Genomic DNA, 22,383 nt, shown 5'->3' with positions numbered 1-22,383 from the left:
CATCCCAGAGTCCTCAAATGTCAGACCGCTGAACTTTAGATCATGCTTATCGTACTGTGGAAACAGAATAAATAAATACTAAACAATTATATAATAATATAATATGCCATTTAGCAGACGCTTTTATCCAAAGCGACTTACAGTCATGCGTGCATACATTTTTGTGTATGGGTGGTCCCGGGGATTGAACCCACTACCTTGGCGTTACAAGCGCCGTGCTCTACCAGCTGAGCTACAGAGGACCACAATTATAATAAGCATTTCAAAATCACAAAAACATATTTTTTTCATTTAACATGGCATGCATTGGTATTACTAGATTGTGTCTCAATGACAATAAGTGTAATCTCAATGTTAAAATTGAAACATCAAAATGCTTTTGAAATCTAGGAAAACTAAATGCATGCAATATTTAATTAACTAGCATCCTTCAGCATTACAATGGGTTTGAAGTATGATGTTACATTGACATCAAAGTCCTCCCTCCCACTCTGTGCTGCCACTGCCTGCCTGCCTGCCTTCTCTTCTGGGTCTCTTTCAGGATGGGGTTAGTGTTACAGTTACTATGGCAGTGAGAAATGCAACCTCTCTGGGCTGGCACACTCAGAAACAAGAAGAGGTACTTTTTCCTCTCCTTGCCTCTCTCCTCTCTCCTCTCTCCTCTCTCCTCTCTCCTCTCTCCTCTCTCCTCTCTCCTCTCTCCTCTCTCCTCTCTCCTCTCTCCTCTCTCCTCTCTCCTCTCCTCTCCTCTCCTCTCCTCTCCCTCTCCTCTCCTCTCCTCTCCTCTCCTCTCCTCTCCTCTCCTCTCTTCTCTTCTCTTCTCTTCTCTTCTCTTCTCTTCTCTTCTCTTCTCTTCTCTTCTCTTCTCTTCTCTTCTCTTCTCTTCTCTTCTCTCCTCTCCCTCCTCCCTCCCCTCCCCTCCCTCCCCCCTCCTCTCCTCTCTCCTCTCCTCTCCTCTCCTCTCCTCTCCTCTCCTCTCCTCCTCTCCTCTCCTCTCCTCTCCTCTCCTCTCTCTCTCTCCTCTCCTCTCCTCTCCTCTTTCCTCCCTCTCCTCTCCTCTCCTCTCCTCTCCTCTCCTCTCCTCTCCTCCTCTCTTCCCCTCTTCTCCTCTTCTCCTCTTCTCCTCCTCTCCTCCTCTCCTCTCTTCTCTCTTCTCCATGCTGGCATTCTCTCAGAAACAACAAAAGCTACCCCCTGAGTCTTGACACTGTGCCCTGTGTTCAGACTATTCAGACTCTGAGGAGTACCCCTGCCAGCGGCCTGTCACAACTGTGACACCCTGATGCTGGCTGCTGGCCTTGGTAGAGAGGGTAGTGCTTTTCTATCTAATGGACCTGGATTTTCACACTACTGAGCCGAACCGAGCCGAGCCAAACCAAGCTGGCCTGGTTACGCATCCACCATAGTTGCTCGAACACTATTGCCAGGTAACCCCAACCACACTGTGCTGACTCAGATATTTTGTCAACATATAGTATTTTGTCAACATACAGTATTTTGTCAACATATAGTATTTTGTCAACATACAGTATTTTGTCAACATATAGTATTTTGTCAACATATAGTATTTTGTCAACATATAGTATTTTCCAGTACAGTTCCAGCAGCTATGGTTGGTGCTGTTCAGCACAGCTCAGCACAGCTCTGTTCAGATCTGTTCAGCTCTGCTCAGCTCTGTTCAGATCTGTTCAGCTCTGCTCAGCTCTGTTCAGCTCTGTTCAGCTCTGTTCAGCTCTGTTCAGCTCAGCACAGCTCTGCTCAGCTCAGCACAGCTCTGTTCACCTCAACCCATCAGTGTTAAAAGGGTATGTGAAAGGACTCTTACCGAGTGGCTGTTCTTGAGCCAGTGGACGTGGGGCTTGGGCTTGCCACTGGCCTCACAGGACATTGTGTAGTCACTGCTGATGTCTCGCTCTGTGCTGCTGATGAACTCTGTCCACTCTGGGAAGGCTGGAACGGAGTGAGATGACACAGAAGAAGAGGAAAGGAGACTGTACAGTACGTGTACGAGGCCTGAGTCCTATCTTGAGATCAGCGCACAACATAAATGCATGATTTATGTGAAAACCTGAGTTAAGCATGAACAACTCAAATTAGGACTAAGCCCTGAGAGAAGAGGTGTTGAATCATAAAAATTGGGAAGTCAGTGACATGCAACTAGAAAGATGGAGAGTATATACTGTATTATAAAGTGGGTGGTTCGAGCCCTGAATGCTGATTGGCTGAAAGCCGTGGTATATCAGACCGTATACCACGGGTATGACAAAGCATTTATTTGTACTGCTCTAATTACGTTGGTAACCAGTTTATAATAGCAATAAGGCACCTCGGGGGTTTGTGGTATGTTGCCAATACAGTGCCTTGCAAAGGTATTCATCCCCCTTGGTGTTTTTCCTATTTTGTTGCATTACAACCTGTAATTTAAATTGATTTTTATTTGGATTTCATGTAACGGACATACACAAAATAGTCCAAATTGGTGAAGTGAAATGAAAAAAAAACCTTTTTCCATAAAATTCTAAAAAATAAATAATGGAAAAGTGGTGGGTGCATATGTATTCACCCCCTTTGCTGTGAAGCTCCTAAATAAGATCTGGTGCAACCAATTACCTTCAGAAGTCACATAATTAGTTAAATAAAGTCCACCTGTGTGCAATCTAAGAGTCACAGGATCTCAGTATATATACAGTCGTGGTCAAAAGTTTTGAGAATGACACAAGTATTGGTCTTCACAAAGTTCGCTGGTTCAGTGTTATGATATATTTTTGTCAGATGTTACTATGGTATACTGAAGTATAATTACAAGCATTCCATAAGTGTCAAAGGCTTTTATTGACAATTACATTAAGTTTATGCAAAGAGTCAAAATTTGCAGTGTTGACCCTTCTTTTTCAAGACCTCTGCAATCCGCCCTGGCATGCTGTCAATTAACTTCTAGGTCACATCATGAATGATGGCAGCCCATTCTTGCATAATCAATACATTTCAATGTTTTGTTCCCCGAGCCACTTATTTATCACTTTTGCCTTATGGCAAGGTGCTCCATCATGCTGGAAAAGGCATTGGTCGTCACCAAACTGTTCTTGGATGGTTGGGAGAAGTTGCTCTCGGAGGATGTGTTGGTACCATTCTTTATTCATGGCTGTGTTCTTAGGCAAAATTGTGAGTGAGCCCACTCCCTTGTCTGAGAAGCAACCCCACACATGAATGGTCTCAGGATGCTTTACTGTTGGCATGACACAGGACTGATGGTAGCGCTCACCTTGTCTTCTCCGGACAAGGTGTTTTCCGGATGCCCCAAACAATCGGAAAGGGGATTCATCAGAGAAAATTACTTTACCCCAGTCCTCAGCAGTCCAATCCCTGTACCTTTTGCAGAGTATCAGTCTGTCCCTAATGCTTTTCCTGGAGAGAAGTGGCTTCTTTGCTGCCCTTCTTGACACCAGGCCATCCTCCAAAAGTATTCGCCTCACTGTGCGTGCAGATGCACTCACACCTGCCTGCTGCCATTCCTGAGCAAGCTCTGCACTGGAGGTGCCCCGATCCCACAGCTGAATCAACTTTAGGAGACGGTCCTGGCGCTTGCTGGACTTTCTTGGGCGCCCTGACGCCTTCTTCACAACAATTGAACCGCTCTCCTTGAAGTTCTTGATGATCCGAAAAATGGTTGATTTAGGTGCAATATTAGTAGCAGCAATATCCTTGCCTGTGAAGCCCTTTTTGTGCAAAGCAATGATGACGGCATGTGTTTTCTTGCAGGTAACCATGGTTAACAGAGGAACAACAATGATTTCAAGCACCACCATCCTTTTAAAGCTTCCAGTCTGTTATTCTAACTCAATCAGCATGACAGAGTGATCTCCAGCCTTGTCCTCATCAACACTCTCACCTGTGTTAACGAGAGAATCAATGACATGATGGCAGCTGGTCCTTTTGTGGCAGGGCTGAAATGCAGTGGAAATGTTTTTGGGGGATTAAGTTCATTTTCATGGCAATGTGGGACTTTGCAATTAATTGCAATTCATCTGATCTCTCTTCATCACATTCTGGAGTATATGCAAATTGCCATCATCAAAACTGAGGCAGCAGACTTTGTGAAAATTAGTATTTGTGTCATTCTCAAAACGTTTGACTACGACTGTACACCTGTTCTGAAAGGCCCAAGAGTCTGCAACACCACTAAGCAAGGGGCACCACCAAGCAAGCGGCACCACGAAGACCAAGGAGCTCTCCAAACAGGTCAGGGACAAAGTTGTGGAGAAGTACAGATATGGGTTGGGTTTTAAAAAATATCCGAAACTTTGAACATCCCACGGAGCACCATTAAATCCATTATAAAAAATGGAAAGAATATGGCACCACTACAAACCTGCCAAGAGAGGGCTGCCCACCATAACTCACGGACCAGGCAAGGAGGGCATTAATCAGAGAGGCAACAAAGAGACCAAAGATAACCCTGAAGGAGCTGCAAAGCTCCACAGCGGAGATTGGAGTCCATAGGACCACGTTAAACCATACACTCCACCGAGCTGGGCTTTACGGAAAAAAGCCATTGCTTAAAGAAAAAAATAAGCAAACACGTTTGGTGTTCGCCAAAAGGCATGTGGGAGACTCCCCAAACATATGTAAGAAGGTACTCTGGTCAGATGAGACTAAAATTGAGCTTTTTGGCCATCAAGGAAAACGCTATGTCTGGCGCAAACCCAACACCTCTCATCACCCCGAGAACACCATCCCCACAGTGAAGCATGGTGGTGGCAGCATCATGCTGTGGGGATGTTTTTCATCGGCAGGGACTGGGAAACTGGTCAGAATTGAAGGAATGTTGGATGGCGCTAAATAAAGGGAAATTCTTGAGGAAAACCTGTTTCAGTCTTTCAGAGATTTGAGACTGGGATGGAGGTTCACCTTCCAGCAGGACAATGACCCTAAGCATACCGCTAAAGCAACACTCAAGTGGTTTAAGGGGAAACATTTACATGTCTTGGAATGGCCTAGTCAAAGCCAAGACCTCAATCCAATTGAGAATCTGTGGTATGACTTAAAGATTGCTGTACACCAGCGGAACCCATCCAACTTGATGGAGCTGGAGCAGTTTTGCCTTGAAGAATGGGCAAAAACCCCAGTGGCTAGATGTGCCAAGCTTATAGAGGCATACCCCAAGAGACTTGCAGCTGTAATTGCTGCAAAAGGTGGCTCTGCAAAGTATTGACTTTGGGGGGGGGTAAATAGTTATGTACGCTCAAGTTCTGTTTTTTTGTCTTATTTCTTGTTTGTTTCACAATAAAACATATTTTGCATCTTCAAAGTGGTAGGCATGTTGTGTAAATCAAATAATACAAATCCCCCCAAAAAATCAATTTTAATTCCAGGTTGTAAGGCAACAAAATAGGAAAAATGCCAAGGAGGGTGAATACTTTCGCAAGCCACTGTATACCACGGCTAAGGGCTGTATCCAAGCACTCCACGTTGCGTTGTGTAAAAGAACAGCCCTTAGCTGTGGTATATTGGCCATTTACCACACCCCCTCAGGCCTTATTGCTTAACTAGTAGACTAGAGACAGGGCCCTACCTTCTACAGAGACCCGGGCCCTGTGCCAGTCTTTCCCTTTGGAGTTGAGGGCTTCACACTCGTACGTCCCCTCGTCCTCATACTGCACATGGTACAGGTGGAGGTGGGCCCCTGCCATGCTGACCTCATGATTGGCCGGCAGCTCTCCGTCCATCTTCCTCCACCGGATCTGAGGGATGGGGCTGTGTAGAGGGAAGGAGCTTAGACATACAGTATAATCCCATAGCCTTGTCATGTGAACATATACACACAGCTGCATTAAAATAAACCATGTCATACTATAGGTCTGAGCTAGGAAACATAATATCATTGATTCTCTAATATACTTATGAAAACTGTCTACTTCAAAATGTACTTGTAGCAATGTACTGGCTATATCCAGACTTACTTTCCCAGGGCGAAGCATTCCAGTGTGATATTCTGGCCCGCCAGTGCAAAGGTGTCTGGGAAATTGACTTTGATATCAGCAGGGTACTTCCTGATTGGGCCTGGTTGGTGGAGAAACAGGAAATAGAAACAACTGGACTTGAGTCACCTGTTTATTCATAACACCCCCTCATAGGCAGAACAACTTAGACCAGCAACAATACGTTAGTTCACTCTGTGTGCTGACAAGGTGATGCATTTGGTTGGAGGCGCTTCATTGTAAATGGTGGTCTCCGGAAGGATAGGTTAGCTGTGCTGCATCACACACACACACACACACACACACACACACACACACACACACACACACACACACACACACACAGTGCTTCCAGCTCAGTTTGCCCTTCATGATGTGTGTACAGTACAGTGTTAGATATGGGCACCGACACAGCCAGAGGCCCCTGTTGTAGTGTGATAATGTAGTCATGATAAAACATATGCATGACAGAGCATAGAGCTCCTGAAGTGTTGTTGAGTAAACTAGTGTTCTCCCCTACAACCTTCTCAACTACAACACAACATGCTAGACTGATCCCTATACTGTCTGTGCTCTAGACAACTCATTGGGTATTTCCCATACCTAACATGACATGACCATAGGAGTTGGCAAGACAGCACAAACAGATCTGGGACCAGTCTAAGAACATGCTAGTTTGTGTCAGATAATAATAAATCAAATAAAAACAACTTTCTATGCCTGTGATTTGTGGTTGTCCCACCTAGCTATCTTAAGATGAATGCATTAACTGTAAGTCGTTCTGGAGAAGAGCATCTGCTAAATAACTCAACTGTAAAATGAGTAGGCCTACATGGGTTGGTAGTAGGTAATGTTAGCAAACAAACGAGGAGGACTGACTGAGAACACAAACAAGTAGTAATTGATGAACTCTAGGTGAACTCTAGGTGAACTCTAGGTGAGCTCTAGGTGAACTCTAGGTGAACTCTAGGTGAGCTCTAGGTGAACTCTAGGTGAACTCTAGGTGAGCTCTAGGTGAACTCTAGGTGAACTCTAGGTGAACTCTAGGTGAGCTCTAGGTGAACTCTAGGTGAACTCTAGGTGAACTCTAGGTTTCTCTGACTCCAGAGATGGAGACTGTCTGTGTTCCGCCCTACTAACCCTATCTCGCTTATCCCTGAGATTCACCCTCTCTTAGCCAGGTTCATGTGTGGTTCTCTGGTCTTAAGATGGACAAACTCTATGGACCAACTCTATGGACCAACTCTATGGACCAACTCTGTCCTAAGCAAACTACAGACAGTAGGTAATTCTGTGACGACTAAAACTTTGATAATGATCAAGGTGATCTTATAGGTCGTAGGGATATGCATGATGCTGAATAATGGGAGGACTACCTTTACTGATTCCTATCTTTTAATAGGTAACAAAAACAGCAACTAACGTTCAGCCAGGGGGACGAGGGTTATGTGCATACTGGTGGATGTTGTGGTAGCCATTATGGGGCACAGTTTCCTATCTCAACGTAGAGGAAAACAGCAACTAACGTTCAGCCAGGGGGACGAGGGGTATGTGCATACTGGTGGATGTTGTGTTAGCCATTATGGGGCACAGTTTCCTATCTCAACGTAGAGGAAAACAGAAACTAACGTTCAGCCAGAGGGACGAGGGGGATGAACTTGCTGAAGACGCTCTTGGCGATGGAGGAACTGGAGACGAAGCAAGAGTAGTTGCCACTGTCAGATGAGTCGACCTGGTGACAGACATCAACAATTCATGAAAACAGAAGCAGTGCACTATATAGGGGATAGGGTGTCATTTCAGACACAGCCATGTCAATGTTAGAAGTCTACCTTAGAGATGTAGAGGTTCCCCGTAGTCTGAGAGATGAAGCGACGTTTATCCAGCGGGATGAAGACGGGGAACTCATTCAGAATCCAGCGGAATGACAGCTCGTCTACAGAGAGAACATATACAATCCGCAGCCTGTCAGTCACGGAGGAAGGGGGTGGTGTGTCAATATGGAGTGGAGCCAGGAGAAAGGCTGAGGAGCTCTTACACCCGTTTCACACTATCATCCTGACCAAGGATATTAGCCTATAGTACATACCTTTCAATTCTAACCATAGGATATACATTTTCCTTTCCAGCAACTATGGTGGATACATAACCAGGCCATCAGTACAGCTTGGCTTGGCTGGGGTTGGCTCAGAACAGTAGTGTGAAAGGGTATTATATCGTGCTCTCCGCTCTCTCTTTCTCTCTCTCTCTCTTTCTTTATCTCTCTCTTTCTTTCTTTCTTTCTTTCTCTCTCTCTCTCTCTCTCTCTCTCTTTCTCTCTCTCTCTCTCTCTCTCTCTCTCTCTCTCTCTCTCTCTCTCTCTAAAGCATTTCATGCTCTAATATCAAACTGTCGTCGTGATGCTGTGAAAGGAGCTGAAAAGGACAAGTCTCACTCAGGAACTGTAATTCTGTAACCGCGGCGGCAGTTGAAAGACGTTACCATGGTTTCACAGAATGGTTTGGCTGGATGAATTTGCATAACATGAATATGAATTTCTGCGGTACAGTATTCTGGTGGAGCTCCTGTTTGATACCAAATGGGTTTGTTTAATGATGATCAAAGAGAAAGAAATAGAGGGATCCAAAGGAACTAACACACGCCTGAACGGATCAGTGTAAAGTACCATTGACGAACAATAAAGAGCGACACTATAAAAATACATAAAACGGCACTAAAACAGCTTATTTTGTCTCCCACATCCCTACACTGAGACTAGAGGTGCCAAACTCAGCTCTGGACTACAGTGTGAGAAAATAGCATGCAATATGATGTGTCAGAGGCAGCCTCAGAGCCTATGTCATTGAGGAGTAGTACAGACAAGTACCAGCAGGGGGCAGACTTTCATTGATTTTCACTGTTATGACTATCTGGGATGATGGCCTGAGTCTTAACATACTGTTAGGTTGGATATGATACTACCATAGAGATACATGTAATAGGTGCAATGCTACAGACCGTAGCATAGCCTAGCACCATAGCATTCATACAGACACACAACTCACTGCATATTGTTTTTGAACAGACCGTTGAACAGATAAGCACAGAAAATGATTTCAGACCCCGCCCATGTACTCCACTCAGGCAGACGCTATGGGGTCCCCACATGTAAGCTGAACAGGTTTAAGCCCTCCTTCATTCCTGTGTCCATCAAATACCTAAACAGCAACAAGTAAAGCTGAGCTGGGTTAGTAGGCCACTGACTGAATGTAAGGGAAATGTGCAATATGTATTATCTATATGAGAAAGCTATATGAGAAGTGCACATGAAGTGCACATGTGTGTATGATGGGTAACGTGTATTATGTTCAATGTGTAATGTATCGTTTTAATCTTCCCCTCAGGACATTAAAGTTCATCCTATCCTACCCTATACCCAGCCATGTCTCACACATCTTCAGACTTTAGTTGAGACGTCTTGAGACACTTTGAGACATGACATAGACACTATTCAAGACATCATAAGACATCATAAGATAGATTTTGAAGACGTCTTGAGACACCATCTAGCATTAGCATTAGCCATAACAATGACCTAGCATCATATAATTAGCCGTTAGCTTAGCCTAGCACTTACCTGGGTAGTGTGGGGGAGGAGCGCAGAGCAGCACTGCCCCCTGGCCCTCCTTCACATACACCGCCTCTCTCTCCTCAGAGGAGAACAAGTCCAGGTCTTAGAGAAAGAGAGAGGGGGCGGCAGAGGACAGAGAGAGGGTGGGGGGAGAGGACAGAGAGAGGGCGGGGGGGAGGACAGAGAGAGGGTGGGGGAGAGGACAGAGAGAGGGTGGGGAGAGGACAGAGAGAGGGCGGGGGGAGAGGACAGAGAGAGGGTGGGGGAGAGGACAGAGAGAGGGGGGGGGGAGAGGACAGAGAGAGGGGCGGGGGGAGGACAGAGAGAGGGCGGGGGAGGACAGAGAGAGGGCGGCAGAGGACAGAGAGAGGGTGGGGGGAGAGGACAGAGAGAGGGCGGGGGGGAAGGACAGAGAGAGGGTGGGGAGAGGACAGAGAGAGGGTGGGGGGAGAGGACAGAGAGAGGGTGGGGGGAGAGGATAGAGAGAGGGCGGGGAGAGGACAAAGAGAGGGCGGGGGGGAGGACAGAGAGAGGGCGGGGGGAGAGGACAGAGAGAGGGTGGGGGAGAGGACAGAGAGAGGGCGGGGGGAGAGGACAGAGAGAGGGTGGGGGAGAGGACAGAGAGAGAGGTGGGGGGAGAGGACAGAGAGAGGGTGGGGGAGAGGACAGAGAGAGGGTGGGGGAGAGGACAGAGAGAGGGTGGGGGGAGGACAGAGAGAGGGCGGGGGAGAGGACAGAGAGAGGGTGGGGGGAGAGGACAGAGAGAGGATGGGGGAGAGGACAGAGAGAGGGTGGGGGAGAGGACAGAGAGAGGGTGGGGGGAGAGGACAGAGAGAGGGTGGGGGAGGACAGAGAGAGGGCGGGGGGAGAGGACAGAGAGAGGGTGGGGGGAGAGGACAGAGAGAGGGCGGGGGGAGGACAGAGAGAGGGTGGGGGGAGAGGACAGAGAGAGGGTGGGGGAGAGGACAGAGAGAGGGTGGGGGGAGAGGACAGAGAGAGGGCGGGGGAGAGGACAGAGAGAGGGTGGGGGGAGAGGACAGAGAGAGGGTGGGGGGAGAGGACAGAGAGAGGGTGGGGGGAGAGGACAGAGAGAGGGCGGGGGGAGAGGACAGAGAGAGGGTGGGGGGAGAGGACAGAGAGAGGGGGGGGGGAGAGGACAGAGAGAGGGTGGGGGGAGAGGACAGAGAGAGGGTGGGGGGAGAGGACAGAGAGAGGGCGGGGGAGAGGACAGAGAGAGGGTGGGGGAGAGGACAGAGAGAGGGTGGGGGGAGAGGACAGAGAGAGGGTGGGGGGAGAGGACAGAGAGAGGGTGGGGGAGAGGACAGAGAGAGGGCGGGGGAGAGAGAGAGAGGGTGGGGGGAGAGGACAGAGAGAGGGCGGGGGGGGACAGAGAGAGGGTGGGGGAGAGGACAGAGAGAGGGTGGGGGAGAGGACAGAGAGAGGGTGGGGGGAGAGGACAGAGAGAGGGTGGGGGGAGAGGACAGAGAGAGGGCGGGGGGAGGACAGAGAGAGGGTGGGGGGAGAGGACAGAGGGAGGGTGGGGGAGAGGACAGAGAGAGGGCAGGGGGAGAGGACAGAGAGAGGGCGGGGGCGAGAGAGAGAAGGCAAGGGAGAGAGTGACGGGGGAGAGTGGGGAGAGGAAGACGGAAAGAGTTCATATTCATTAACAAGCCTGGATAATCCACTGTCACACTTTCCCTCGCCTCATTTATGTAAGAACACTTATCCTCCAATACTCTTAGACCCTGCAACCTCTCTCTCAAAACTACTTCAAAACCAGGGCCTGCATTTAACTAGTTGGCAGGCTTGTAATTTGCAACTGTCATCTTTCAAAGTGAACTTACTATCGATTCAGCAGAAGTGATTACGTGTCATGCTACGCTCTACAAAGTTTGACCATTCAAATTCCATTTCCATAGCTGTTATGATGTGCCACTGCTGCCTCTCAATCAGTGTTCCACTCACATAGGCATGAAAGCTAAAAGTCCTGCCAATTATAATGTGTTACATAATAATGGGGACGGGGATCCCATCCAATCACGTCCAATCCACTCCACTCACATCCAAACTGGACAGTGGCCTCTCTGCTGACCACGGTGCCATAGTTGTTGGTGGCCACACAGGAGTACTTCCCAACGTGTTTGTTCTTGATGGGGTTAGAGATGACCAGGTTGCCTCCCACCAAAGTGTAGTGGTTGTCATCGTCCAGGTCTATGTCCCAGCCGTTTAATCTCCACCTGAGGAGAAAGGAGGGGACAGGGCCATGTGCTCTTGAGCCAAAAGGAGTTCCCTAAATGGCCAGATCACAGTTCAAAACTTTTACTTTTACTTCACTACTTTCCTAAAGAAAATAATGTACTTTTTACTCCATACATTTTCCCTGACACCCAAAAGTATTCGTTGCATTTTGAATACTTATTAGGACTGGAAAATGGTCCGATTCACACACTTATCAAAAGAACATCCCCCTGGTCATCCCTACTGCCTCTGATCTGGCGGACTCACTAAACACACATGCTTCATTTGTAAGTGTTGGAGTGTGCCCCTGGCTATCTGTAAAGAAAAATAAAATGGTGCTGTCTGGTTTGCTTAATATAAGGAATTTGAAATTATTTCTCTTTTTACTTTTGATAGTTAAGTATATTTCAAATCAAATACTTTTGGACTTTTACTCAAGTAGTATTTTACTGGGTGACTTTCACTTTTACTTGAGTCATTTTCTATTAAGGTATCTATACTTTTACTCAAGTATGACAATTGGAATACATTTTCCAACGCTGCATTACATTTTTTACATTACATTTACGTCATTTAGCAGACGCTCTTATCCAGAGCGACTTAAAAATAGGTGCATTCACCTTATAGCCAGTGGGATAACCACTTTACAATGTATTTTTTTTTTTTTTTTTTTTGGGGTGGGGGTTGGAGTAAAGGGGGGTAGAAGGATTACTTTATCCTATCCCAGGTATTCCTTAAAGATGCTGAGTACAGATTGATATACAGTCCACACAGCACAGCAGATGTGTTTTAGGGAGGGTTAGAGGAGGTGAGAGACGGTGAGAGACGAGGGATATACAGTACAATACAGCCCAGCAGGTAGAGTTTAGGGTGGCTATGAGGAGTGAACAGAGCATATGTTACTTGTATGTGGCAGTTGGGTTGGCTCGTGCTTGACAGCTCATGGTGATTTTGGCCTCAGGTGACTCCTCGGGGTAGATGGTGTCGACCGGCTGATCCTCAAACACCGGCCCGTAACCTTTAGCATCGTCTGAAAGGAGAGAGACACACAGACAGACAGACAGGGTTAACGACTTAGAACCTAACGGTTTAGACAAACAGTATATGACATCATCATAACACACACACTAGCCCATAACCTGTAGCATCGTCTGAGGAGACAGACACACAGGGTGAATGACTCAGGACCTACTAGGTCAGATAGACAGAGACAGACAGACAGACAGACAGACAGACAGACAGACAGACAGACAGACAGACAGACAGACAGACAGACAGACAGACAGATAAGAAAGTGATATAAAGTTGAGTTTATTTTCTTTCACGAAGAAAAACATTTGTTATGGACTAATTGTATTCTGGCAGTAGAAGAACAACATGATGAAATGTCAGTATTTTCCCAGAAACCTGGTTCCTCCCCTTGGTGTTTTTTAGTACTGCAATGTCTTCTGACAGAGAGGTACAGTCTCAGGTGCATTAATAACCTACTATATTGTGGTGAGTGATTTTGAAGGAGTCAGGCGCAGGAGAGTAAAACACAGAATAAAAGGCTTATTCCGAAAGCACAGCGGTACGCAGCAATGCGTCAAACACTCCAATGCGAAAATCAGGCGCACTGGAAACAACAAGGCACACGGGTGAAATATCCCGGCCATACAACATACAAGGAGCTTCACCGAGCTAAACTAACCTCCACAATAAACAATCACACACAAAGACAAGGGGGCAGAGGGAACACTTATACAGGTACTGATGAGGGGATATCAACCAGGTGTGTGTAATAAATAAGACAAAACAAATGGAATGATGAGATGAGGAGCGGCAGTGGCTAGAAGGCCGGTGACGACGAACGCCGAAGCCTGCCCGAACAAGGAGAGGAGGCAGCTTCGGAGGAAGTCGTGACATATATATATACGCAGCAGCATCTCCCATTGGTTACATTATTTTCAGAAGCTAATACCTATATTAAATTGGAAATGAACATTTGCTTAGCATAACCCAAAACCCTTTCAGATGTCATCATTATCAGCCAGAGAGCTGACAAGACTAGCAGTTAGTGAGCTAAACCCAGTGAGAGATGTCTTTGATGGAAATGCCTTGCCTAATTTGAACGGCACACAAGCACGCACGCACACACACACAAACACACACACTCGGAAAATTAGCCTCAATTAGTCATTAAAAAAGACAGGCATCACAGAGCTCCATGAATAAGACAGAAAAACAATTCAAGACGAGGTAATGAACCAATGACGCAAAATATTCCTGAGACGCTGATTATTTTCTTTGATCCTGCCTGCGCGTGCAGGTGTGTGTGTGTGTGATCTCTCAGGAACCACAGCTGTCACCTCAATGCCAAGGACTGCTACTCTCTCAGACGGTGATATCCTGCTCTTCTCATGTCTGTCTAAATAGGCGAGCGATGCCTCTGAAAGATTCCCAAAAGATGTCAGATTGACACACTAGCTGCCACCTTTACAAACCCAGGACAAAGGATTAATATTCTCTCAATATCCTGCCTGCGAAATAGTTGTTATGTCCTACGAGTTCATTCACATTGAGAGAGACAGAGAGAGAGAGAGAGAGAGAGAGAGAGAGAGAGAGAGAGAGAGAGAGAGAGAGAGAGAGAGAGAGAGAGAGAGAGAGAGAGAGAGAGAGAGAGAGAGAGAGAGAGAGAGAGAGAGAGAGAGAGAGAGAGAGAGAGAGAGAGAGAGAGAGAGAGAGAGAGAGAGAGAGAGAGAGAGAGAGAGAGAGAGAGAGAGAGAGAGAGAGAGAGAGAGAGAGAGAGAGAGAGAGAGAGAGGGGGAATTGAACTGTTATCTGATAATTCAGCAAAAATACTTCACATTGAGAGACCGAGACAGAGCCTTGGACTGTAGAAAATATGATTTTATCGGACACTTCATAAAACCGAAAGACAACAATGGCGAGGTTGAGAGACGAAAGGAACCTCACACACACACTCCAACACAAGGACGTGTAAGTACCTAACACTGTCATAGCCTGTTGGCCTGGTTACAAAACCCCAACCACTAGACATTACTGCTGCTTGACAGAGAGAGAATTCCACATGCTCTGCTATACATGGGGCAATGGAGGCACGTTAAGTGAGAAACCATGTTCTGGGAGAGAAGAGGGGAGGATAGAAGAGCAGTGACCGTATGGAACGGAGCTGAAATCAACGCACAGGCCTGTCTGGCCCAGTGAAATGAATGCTAGTGGTATAGTATTAAAGTGTTCCCTACTCCCTGACTGTGAAGTGACAGATGGTGAGGAGGAGTGTTAAACAGACCACATAAGGCCCACAGCCTGCAGAAACCAGGGATATTGATGATCCCTCCTCTCTCTCTCTCTCTCTCTCTCTCTCTCCTCTCGTTCTCTCTCTGTCTCTCTCTCTCTCTGTCTCTCTCTCTCTCTGACTCTCCCTCTCTCTCTCTCTCTCTCTCTCTCTCTCTCTCTCTCTCTCTCTCTCTCTCTCTCTCTCTCTCTCTCTCTCTCTCTCTCTCTCTCTCTCTCTCTCTCTCTCTCTCTCTCTCTCTCTCTCTCTCTCTCTCTCTCTCTCTATGTCTCTCTCTCTCTGTCTCTCTCTCTCTCTCTCTCTCTCTCTCTCTCTCTCTCTCTATGTCTCTCTCTCTCTCTTTCTCTCTCTCTCTCTCTCTCTCTCTCTCTCTCTCTCTGTCTCTCTCTCTCTCTCTCTCTCTCTCTCTCTGTCTCTCTCTCTCTCTATGTCTCTCTCTCTCTATGTCCCTCCTCTCTCTCTCTCTCTCTCTCTCTCTCTCTCTCTCTCTCTCTCTCTCTCTCTCTCTCTCTCTCTATCGATGTCTCTCTCTCTCTGACTCTCCTCTCTTTCTCTCGAGCACACAGCCACGCAATCTCCATAGACAAACATTGGCAGTAGAATGGCCTTACTGAAGAGCTCAGTGACCTTCAATGTGGCACCGTCATAGGATGCCACCTTTCCAACAAGTCAGTTCGTCACATTTCTGCCCTGCTAGAGCTGCCCCGGTCAACTGTAAGTGCGGTTATTGTGAAGTGGAAACGTCTAGGAGCAACAACGGCTCAGCCGCGAAGTGGTAGGCCACAAAAGCTCACAGAATGGGACCGCTGAGTTGTGTAAAATGTATCTGTTGCAACACTCACTACTGAGTTCCAAACTGCCTCGAAGCAACATCAGCACAAGAACTGTTCGTTGTGAGCTTCAAGAAATGTGCTTCCATGGCCGAGCAGCCGCACACAAGCCTAAGATCTCATGCGCAATGCCAAACGTCGGCTGGAGTTGTGTAAAGCTCGCCACCATTGGACTCTGGAGCAGTGGAAACGCGTTCTGTGGAGTGATGACTCACGCTTCGCCATCTGGCAGTCCGACGGACAAATCTGGGTTTGGTGGATGCCAGGAGAACGCTACCTGTCCCAATGCATAGTGGAGGAATAATGGTCTGGGGCTGTTTTTCATGGTTCGGGCTAGGCCCCTTAGTTCCAGTGAAGGGAAATCTTAACGCTACAGCATACAATGTGAAGCTTTTTGGGGTAGGCAATCACAGCAGTCAATGGACACACACACACACACACACACACACACACACACACACACACACACGAGACCCTTCTCTCTAGGGTCCAGCTATGAAAAGAAGATCCATCGTCAGTACTGGACTTCATTTGCAGACAACAGTAGCTACTGTATTCAACAACACTGTCTGTCTGTCTGTCTGTCCTGCTGGAACAATACCAGTACAAAGCTAAAATGCCAGCTCTCTCTTGAGCCTGGTCTCCAGGCTGTAGGCCAGAGGAACGGCAAGGACAGGCTCATTGTAATGGCTGTAGCTGTAGGCCAGAAGAACGGCAAGGACAGGCTATTTGTAATAGCTGTGGCTGTAAACTAGAGGAACGGCAAACGACAGGCTCATTGTAATGGCTGTGGCTGTAGGCCAGAAGAACGGCAAGGACAGGCTATTTGTAATAGCTGTGGCTGTAAACTAGAGGAACGGCAAGGACAGGCTCATTGTAATGGCTGTGGCTGTAAACTAGAGGAACGGCAAGGACAGGCTCATTGTAATGGATGTGGCTGTAGGGTAGAGGAACAGCAAGGACAGGCTAATTGTAATAGCTGTGGCTGTAGGCTAGAGGAACGGCAAGGACAGGATCATTGTATTGGCAGTGGCTGTAGACTAGAGGAATGGCAAGGACAGCTAGCTACAGTGGAGAGAACAAGCAGCAGGGATATGTGAGCTAGCTACAGTGGGGAGAACAAGCAGCAGGGATATGTGAGCTAGCTACAGTGGGGAGAACACTGCAGCAGGGATATGTGAGCTAGCTACAGTGGGGAGAACACTGCAGCAGGGATATGTGAGCTAGCTACAGTGGGGAGAACACTGCAGCAGGGATATGTGAGCTAGCTACAGTGGGGAGAACAAGCAGCAGGGATATGTGAGCTAGCTACAGTGGGGAGAACAAGCAGCAGGGATATGTGAGCTAGCTACAGTGGGGAGAACACTGCAGCAGGGATATGTGAGCTAGCTACAGTGGGGAGAACACTGCAGCAGGGATATGTGAGCTAGCTACAGTGGGGAGAACACTGCAGCAGGGATATGTGAGCTAGCTACAGTGGGGAGAACACTGCAGCAGGGATATGTGAGCTAGCTACAGTGGGGAGAACACTGCAGCAGGGATATGTGAGCTAGCTACAGTGGGGAGAACACTGCAGCAGGGATATGTGAGCTAGCTACAGTGGGGAGAACACTGCAGCAGGGATATGTGAGCTAGCTACAGTGGGGAGAACACTGCAGCAGGGATATGTGAGCTAGCTATATATTGTTGTAAAGTACATGTTTATACATATTGTGGTATTCTTTGTAAATGTCATAAATGCATAATAACAACTTTATTAGCCAAGATACAAGCGAACATGCAGTTAACCCCCAGACTCACAGACATTGTTTATCTGGGTGCCTCTTTGTTTGTTTGTTTGTTTACATAAACAAATAGGTTGTTGTCCAAGTGGGACGTTGAACATGTACTGCGTCCCACAGGTCCCTCTGTTACAGCATTCGGTTGAGATAATCCCACTGTGGCTGAATCATGGCTAGAGATTTGTTTCCACCCAAATCCTCCCTGGTAGAAAGGGTTAGGATTGGGTCTCATGCCAATATCACAACGAATACAGGGATATGAATCATATACAGCACTGTTATGCATGGTCATACTGTAGTAGAGAGAGAGCGAGAGAGAGAGCGAGAGAGAGAGGGCGAGAGAGATCAGTCACCATCACACATAAATAAAGTATCATTCAGGTGGTTCTGGAAGTATTCTTAGGGTGATTATTATATTGCCTAAACATGATTAGTGCTAACTCAGTGCTGATAAATATCTCTATGTACCATTAGCTAGGTTTGTGAATGGAAGAGATATGACTTTTACTAGTGCACCCAGTCACAGCCATGACAGTGGGATAGACAAGGCCTTGTTAATATTGAGACATGAGAACGCAAGTGAGGCTGAGGACAGACCAGCCCAGAGCAATCTAAAGCAGCATCCTTCTATCCAGAGATACCTAAATCAGAGAATATTATGGCAGACACGGCATATCAGTGTTACTTAGTCTATTACATTTACATTTTAGTCATTTAGCAGACGCTCTTATCCAGAGCGACTTACAGGAGCAATTAGGGTTAAGTGCCTTGCTCAAGGGCACATTGACAGATTTTTCACCTAGTTGGCTCAGGGATTAGAACCAGTGACCTTTCGGTTACTGGCACAACGCTCTTAACCACTAAGCTACCTGCCGCCCCAGTCTATAACGGGGATAAACAACATTAAGATGGAGGCTGGTGTTTAGTCTGTATCAATGGGTTTCATAAAAAAAATTCTATCTATGCCGTGGGTTTTAAGTTTATGATATTATCCTCTTTGATGGGGATTGACAATGACAGTGTTAGTGAATGAATGATGAGCAGCAGACTTGGTTAGAGGACAGCAAAGCCATAGATATTATATCTCCATATATGGCTCCTGTCACGGTTCTCTAAGACCGAACCCAGAAGCAGACCAGGACAAGGTGAGTTGAACGAATGAGAGTGTTTATTTACAGATAAAAGATGCAGAATAGTCCAGTAGACGGAGCGGGTGGCGGAGATGAGTAGGTGGTGGTGAAGTAGCAGATGAACTGATGGCACGGCAGGGTTTGGGTGAAGGTTCCGGGAGAATGACTGTAGACAGAACAAAACGGAGGTAAGTACAAGGCAGGTCAACAAGGTGCAAAAACAACAAAACTAACGCTAGTACTCTGAGGCTGATACGCTGGCAAAACATACTGTTTATGGCTAACGATCCGGCAGGGAATGGATGTTAGGCCAGAGCCTAAGAAGGGTGATGATCAGGACCAGGTGTGCAGATTGCTGATGGGATGCAGGTGCGGAAATCAAGAGAGCTCCCCGGAGCGTTCCAGAACCCTCGGGAAACTGGAGATCACGAACAGAAAAACTAGTCCACAGACAGGACCCGACTCAGACTGCCGGGATCGTTACAGTACCCCCCTCCGACGAACGCCACCGGGCGGACTCCCGGAGCGCCAGGATGGAGGCGGTAGAAGTCACGGATGAGGTCAGCATCTAGGATCTGTCGCCGCGGAATCCAACTCCTCTCTTCAGGACCATACCCCTCCCAGTCCACGAGATACTGGAAACCCCGGCCCCGCCGTCTGGAATCCATGATGCGTCGCACCGTGTAGGCAGGACCACCTCCGATCATCCGAGGAGGAGGAGGAGGAGGCGGAGGAGGCAACAGAGGACTGAGGAAAACAGGCTTGAGGCAGGAGACATGAAAGGTGGGATGGACTCTGAGCGTCCTCGGGAGTTTGAGTCGAACTGCCACCGGATTGATCACCTTCTCCACCACAAACGGACCAATGAACTTCGGTAACAACTTCCTAGACTCAGTCCGTAAAGGAAGATCCCGTGTGGCCAACCAGACCCTATCTCCGATGGTGTAGGTGGGAGCGGGGATCCGGCGACGATTCGCCTGGAGCTGATACCGGTCCGAAACTCTAAGGAGTGCCTTTCTGGCCCGATGCCAGGTCCGGTGGCAACGACGAATATGGGCCTGAACAGAAGGCACTGAGAGCTCCTTCTCCTGAGAAGGGAACAAGGGAGGTTGGTAGCCATACAGGCACTGGAAGGGAGACATCCCAGTGGCAGATGTAGGGAGAGTATTGTGGGCATACTCAACCCAAGGCAACTGAGAGACCCAGGAGGTGGGGTTGGAAGAGGCCAGGCAGCGTAGCGTGGATTCCATCTTCTGGTTGGCTCTCTCCGCCTGACCATTAGATTGGGGGTGAAAACCAGATGTGAGACTGACTGTAGCTCCAATGGCCAAACAGAAGGACTTCCAGACAGCAGAGGTAAACTGAGGGCCACGGTCGGAAACGATATCACTGGGCAACCCGTGGACCCTGAAAACCTCCCTAACCAGGATCTCGGACGTCTCCGAGGCAGAGGAAGCTTGGCAATAGGCACAAAGTGGGCGAACTTGCTGAATCTGTCCACGATAAGTCAGAACGACCGTGTTCCCCTCAGAAGCGGGCAACCCAGTGACAAAGTCCAGGGCCAGATGCGACCATGGTCGCCGGGGAATAGGAAGGGGGTGAAGTAGTCCAGAGCTGGGCCGATTGGTACTCTTATTCTGCGCACACACTGGACAGGCAGCAACATAACCCCCGAGTATCCTCTGCCATGGCAGGCCACCAAAAACGTCTGCGAAGAAACGCCATCGTCCGAGCCACGCCAGGGTGACAAGCCATCTTGCTGGCGTGGGACCATTTGAGGACCGCAGGACGAACCGACTCAGGCACAAACAACCGACCGGATGGACCGTTACCGGGACCGGGCTGCGTCCGAAGAGCCGCCATCACCTCCTCCTCAATCTTCCACCTAACAGCTCCCACGACGCAGTTCCGGGGGAGAATTGTCTCGGTCTTGGACCCACTCTCCTCCGTCTTGGAGAACATCCGAGACAAGGCGTCCCGCCTTGCCGTTCTTAAATCCAGGTCGGAACGTCAGGGAAAAATTGAATCGTCCGAAAAACAACGACCACCTGGCCTGACGGGGAGTTGAGACGTCTAGCCGATTGCACGTAAGCAAGATTATTGTGGTCAGTCCAGACAATAAACGGCTGCTCCGCCCCCCAACCAGTGGCGCCACTCCTCCAAGGCAAGTTTCACCGCGAGAAGCTCCCCGGTTACCCACATCGTAATTCCTCTCCGCAGGCGAAAGGCGACGAGAGTAGTAGGCGCAGGGATGGAGTTTACTGTCCGTGGAGCATCGCTGCGACAGGATGGCGCCAACTCCCACATCGGACGCGTCCACTTCAACGACGAACTGACGGTCCGTGTCCGGTTGAGAGAGAATCGGTGCGTTGGTGAATCGCCTCTTCAAATCCAGAAACGCTCGATCCGCCTCCGGATTCCACTTGAAGCTCCTGATACTGGAAGTCAAGGCCGTTAACGGAGCGGCCACACGGCTGTAATCCCGGATGAATCTGCGGTAGAAATTCGCAAACCCCAAAAATCTCTGGAGCTGCAATCTCGTACCGGGCTGGGCCCATTCCAGAACCGCTCTAACCTTCTCCTGGTCCATCCTAATCTCTCCCCTGGAGATGATGTACCCGAGAAAGGATGTCGTGTGGGCGTGAAACTCGCACTTCTCGGCCTTCACGAACAGGCGATTCTCCAACAATCGCTGCAGAACCTGCCGGACATGCTGGACGTGGTCGGAAGGTTCCTTCGAGAAGATCAGAATGTCATCCAGGTAAACAAACACAAAGAGACCGATCATATCTCTCAGGACGTCGTTCACCATACTCTGGAATACCGCTGGAGCATTGGTCAGTCCAAACGGCATCACCTGATACTCGAAGTGACCCATCGGTGTATTGAAACCCGTCAACCACTCGTCTCCCTCTCTGATCCGGGACCATGTGATACGCATTGCGTAGGTCTAGCTTGGTGAACACCGTAGCACCCTGTAAGGAGTCGAAGGCAGAACTCATCAAGGGCAGGGGATACTTGTTCTTGACCGTGATGTCATTCAACCCCCGATAATCAATACACGGTCGAAGAGAGCCATCCTTCTTACCCACAAAGAAGAATCCTGCCCCCAGGGGGTGATGACGAGGGACGTAACGAGACCAGCAGCTAGGGACTCCTTGATGTAGGTCTCCAAAGCCTCACGTTCAGGGCGGGAGATACTGTATAACCTTCCCTTGGGGTAGACAGCTCCAGGGAACAGGTTGATGGCACAATCATATGGTCGGTGGGGGAGGGGAGTGACAGAGCCTTCTGCTTACTGAACACTTCCCCAAAATCGTGATATGTCTCGGGAACCAGGGACAAATCTGGGGGTTTAGCCTCAATCACCTGACTGGGAACCGAATGGGGACAGGCAGTCTTGAGACAGTTAGCATGACAATCAAGGCTCCAACTCGTTACCTTGCCCATCACCCAATCGAACGTGGGATTGTGTTCCTTCAGCCAGGGGTATCCAAGGACTAGAGGAACATGGGAAG

General features: G+C 48.3%; 1 protein-coding gene across 1 annotated transcript in view; it reads right to left on the bottom strand.

Moving 5' to 3' along the window:
- LOC121531636 (contactin-1a) overlaps positions 1–22,383 on the bottom strand; it is a 156,300-nt gene that overhangs the window by 32,695 nt on the left and 101,222 nt on the right. Inside the window, exons 4-12 of the mRNA XM_041836978.2 lie at positions 12,730–12,856; positions 11,650–11,825; positions 9,595–9,690; positions 7,811–7,914; positions 7,608–7,710; positions 5,961–6,060; positions 5,573–5,754; positions 1,826–1,950; positions 1–54 (exon numbers count right to left, since the gene is read on the bottom strand). The exon at positions 1–54 is cut by the window's left edge and continues 64 nt beyond it. Coding sequence (XP_041692912.2) covers positions 1–54; positions 1,826–1,950; positions 5,573–5,754; positions 5,961–6,060; positions 7,608–7,710; positions 7,811–7,914; positions 9,595–9,690; positions 11,650–11,825; positions 12,730–12,856 — 1,067 coding nt within the window. The remainder of the gene's footprint in view (positions 55–1,825; positions 1,951–5,572; positions 5,755–5,960; positions 6,061–7,607; positions 7,711–7,810; positions 7,915–9,594; positions 9,691–11,649; positions 11,826–12,729; positions 12,857–22,383) is intronic.

Source organism: Coregonus clupeaformis, chromosome 19 (genome assembly GCF_020615455.1).
Source record: "Coregonus clupeaformis isolate EN_2021a chromosome 19, ASM2061545v1, whole genome shotgun sequence".
Taxonomy (NCBI): domain Eukaryota; kingdom Metazoa; phylum Chordata; class Actinopteri; order Salmoniformes; family Salmonidae; genus Coregonus; species Coregonus clupeaformis.
The sequence above is the reverse complement of the archived record's forward strand: the minus strand, read 5'-3'. Positions and strand labels throughout refer to the sequence as shown.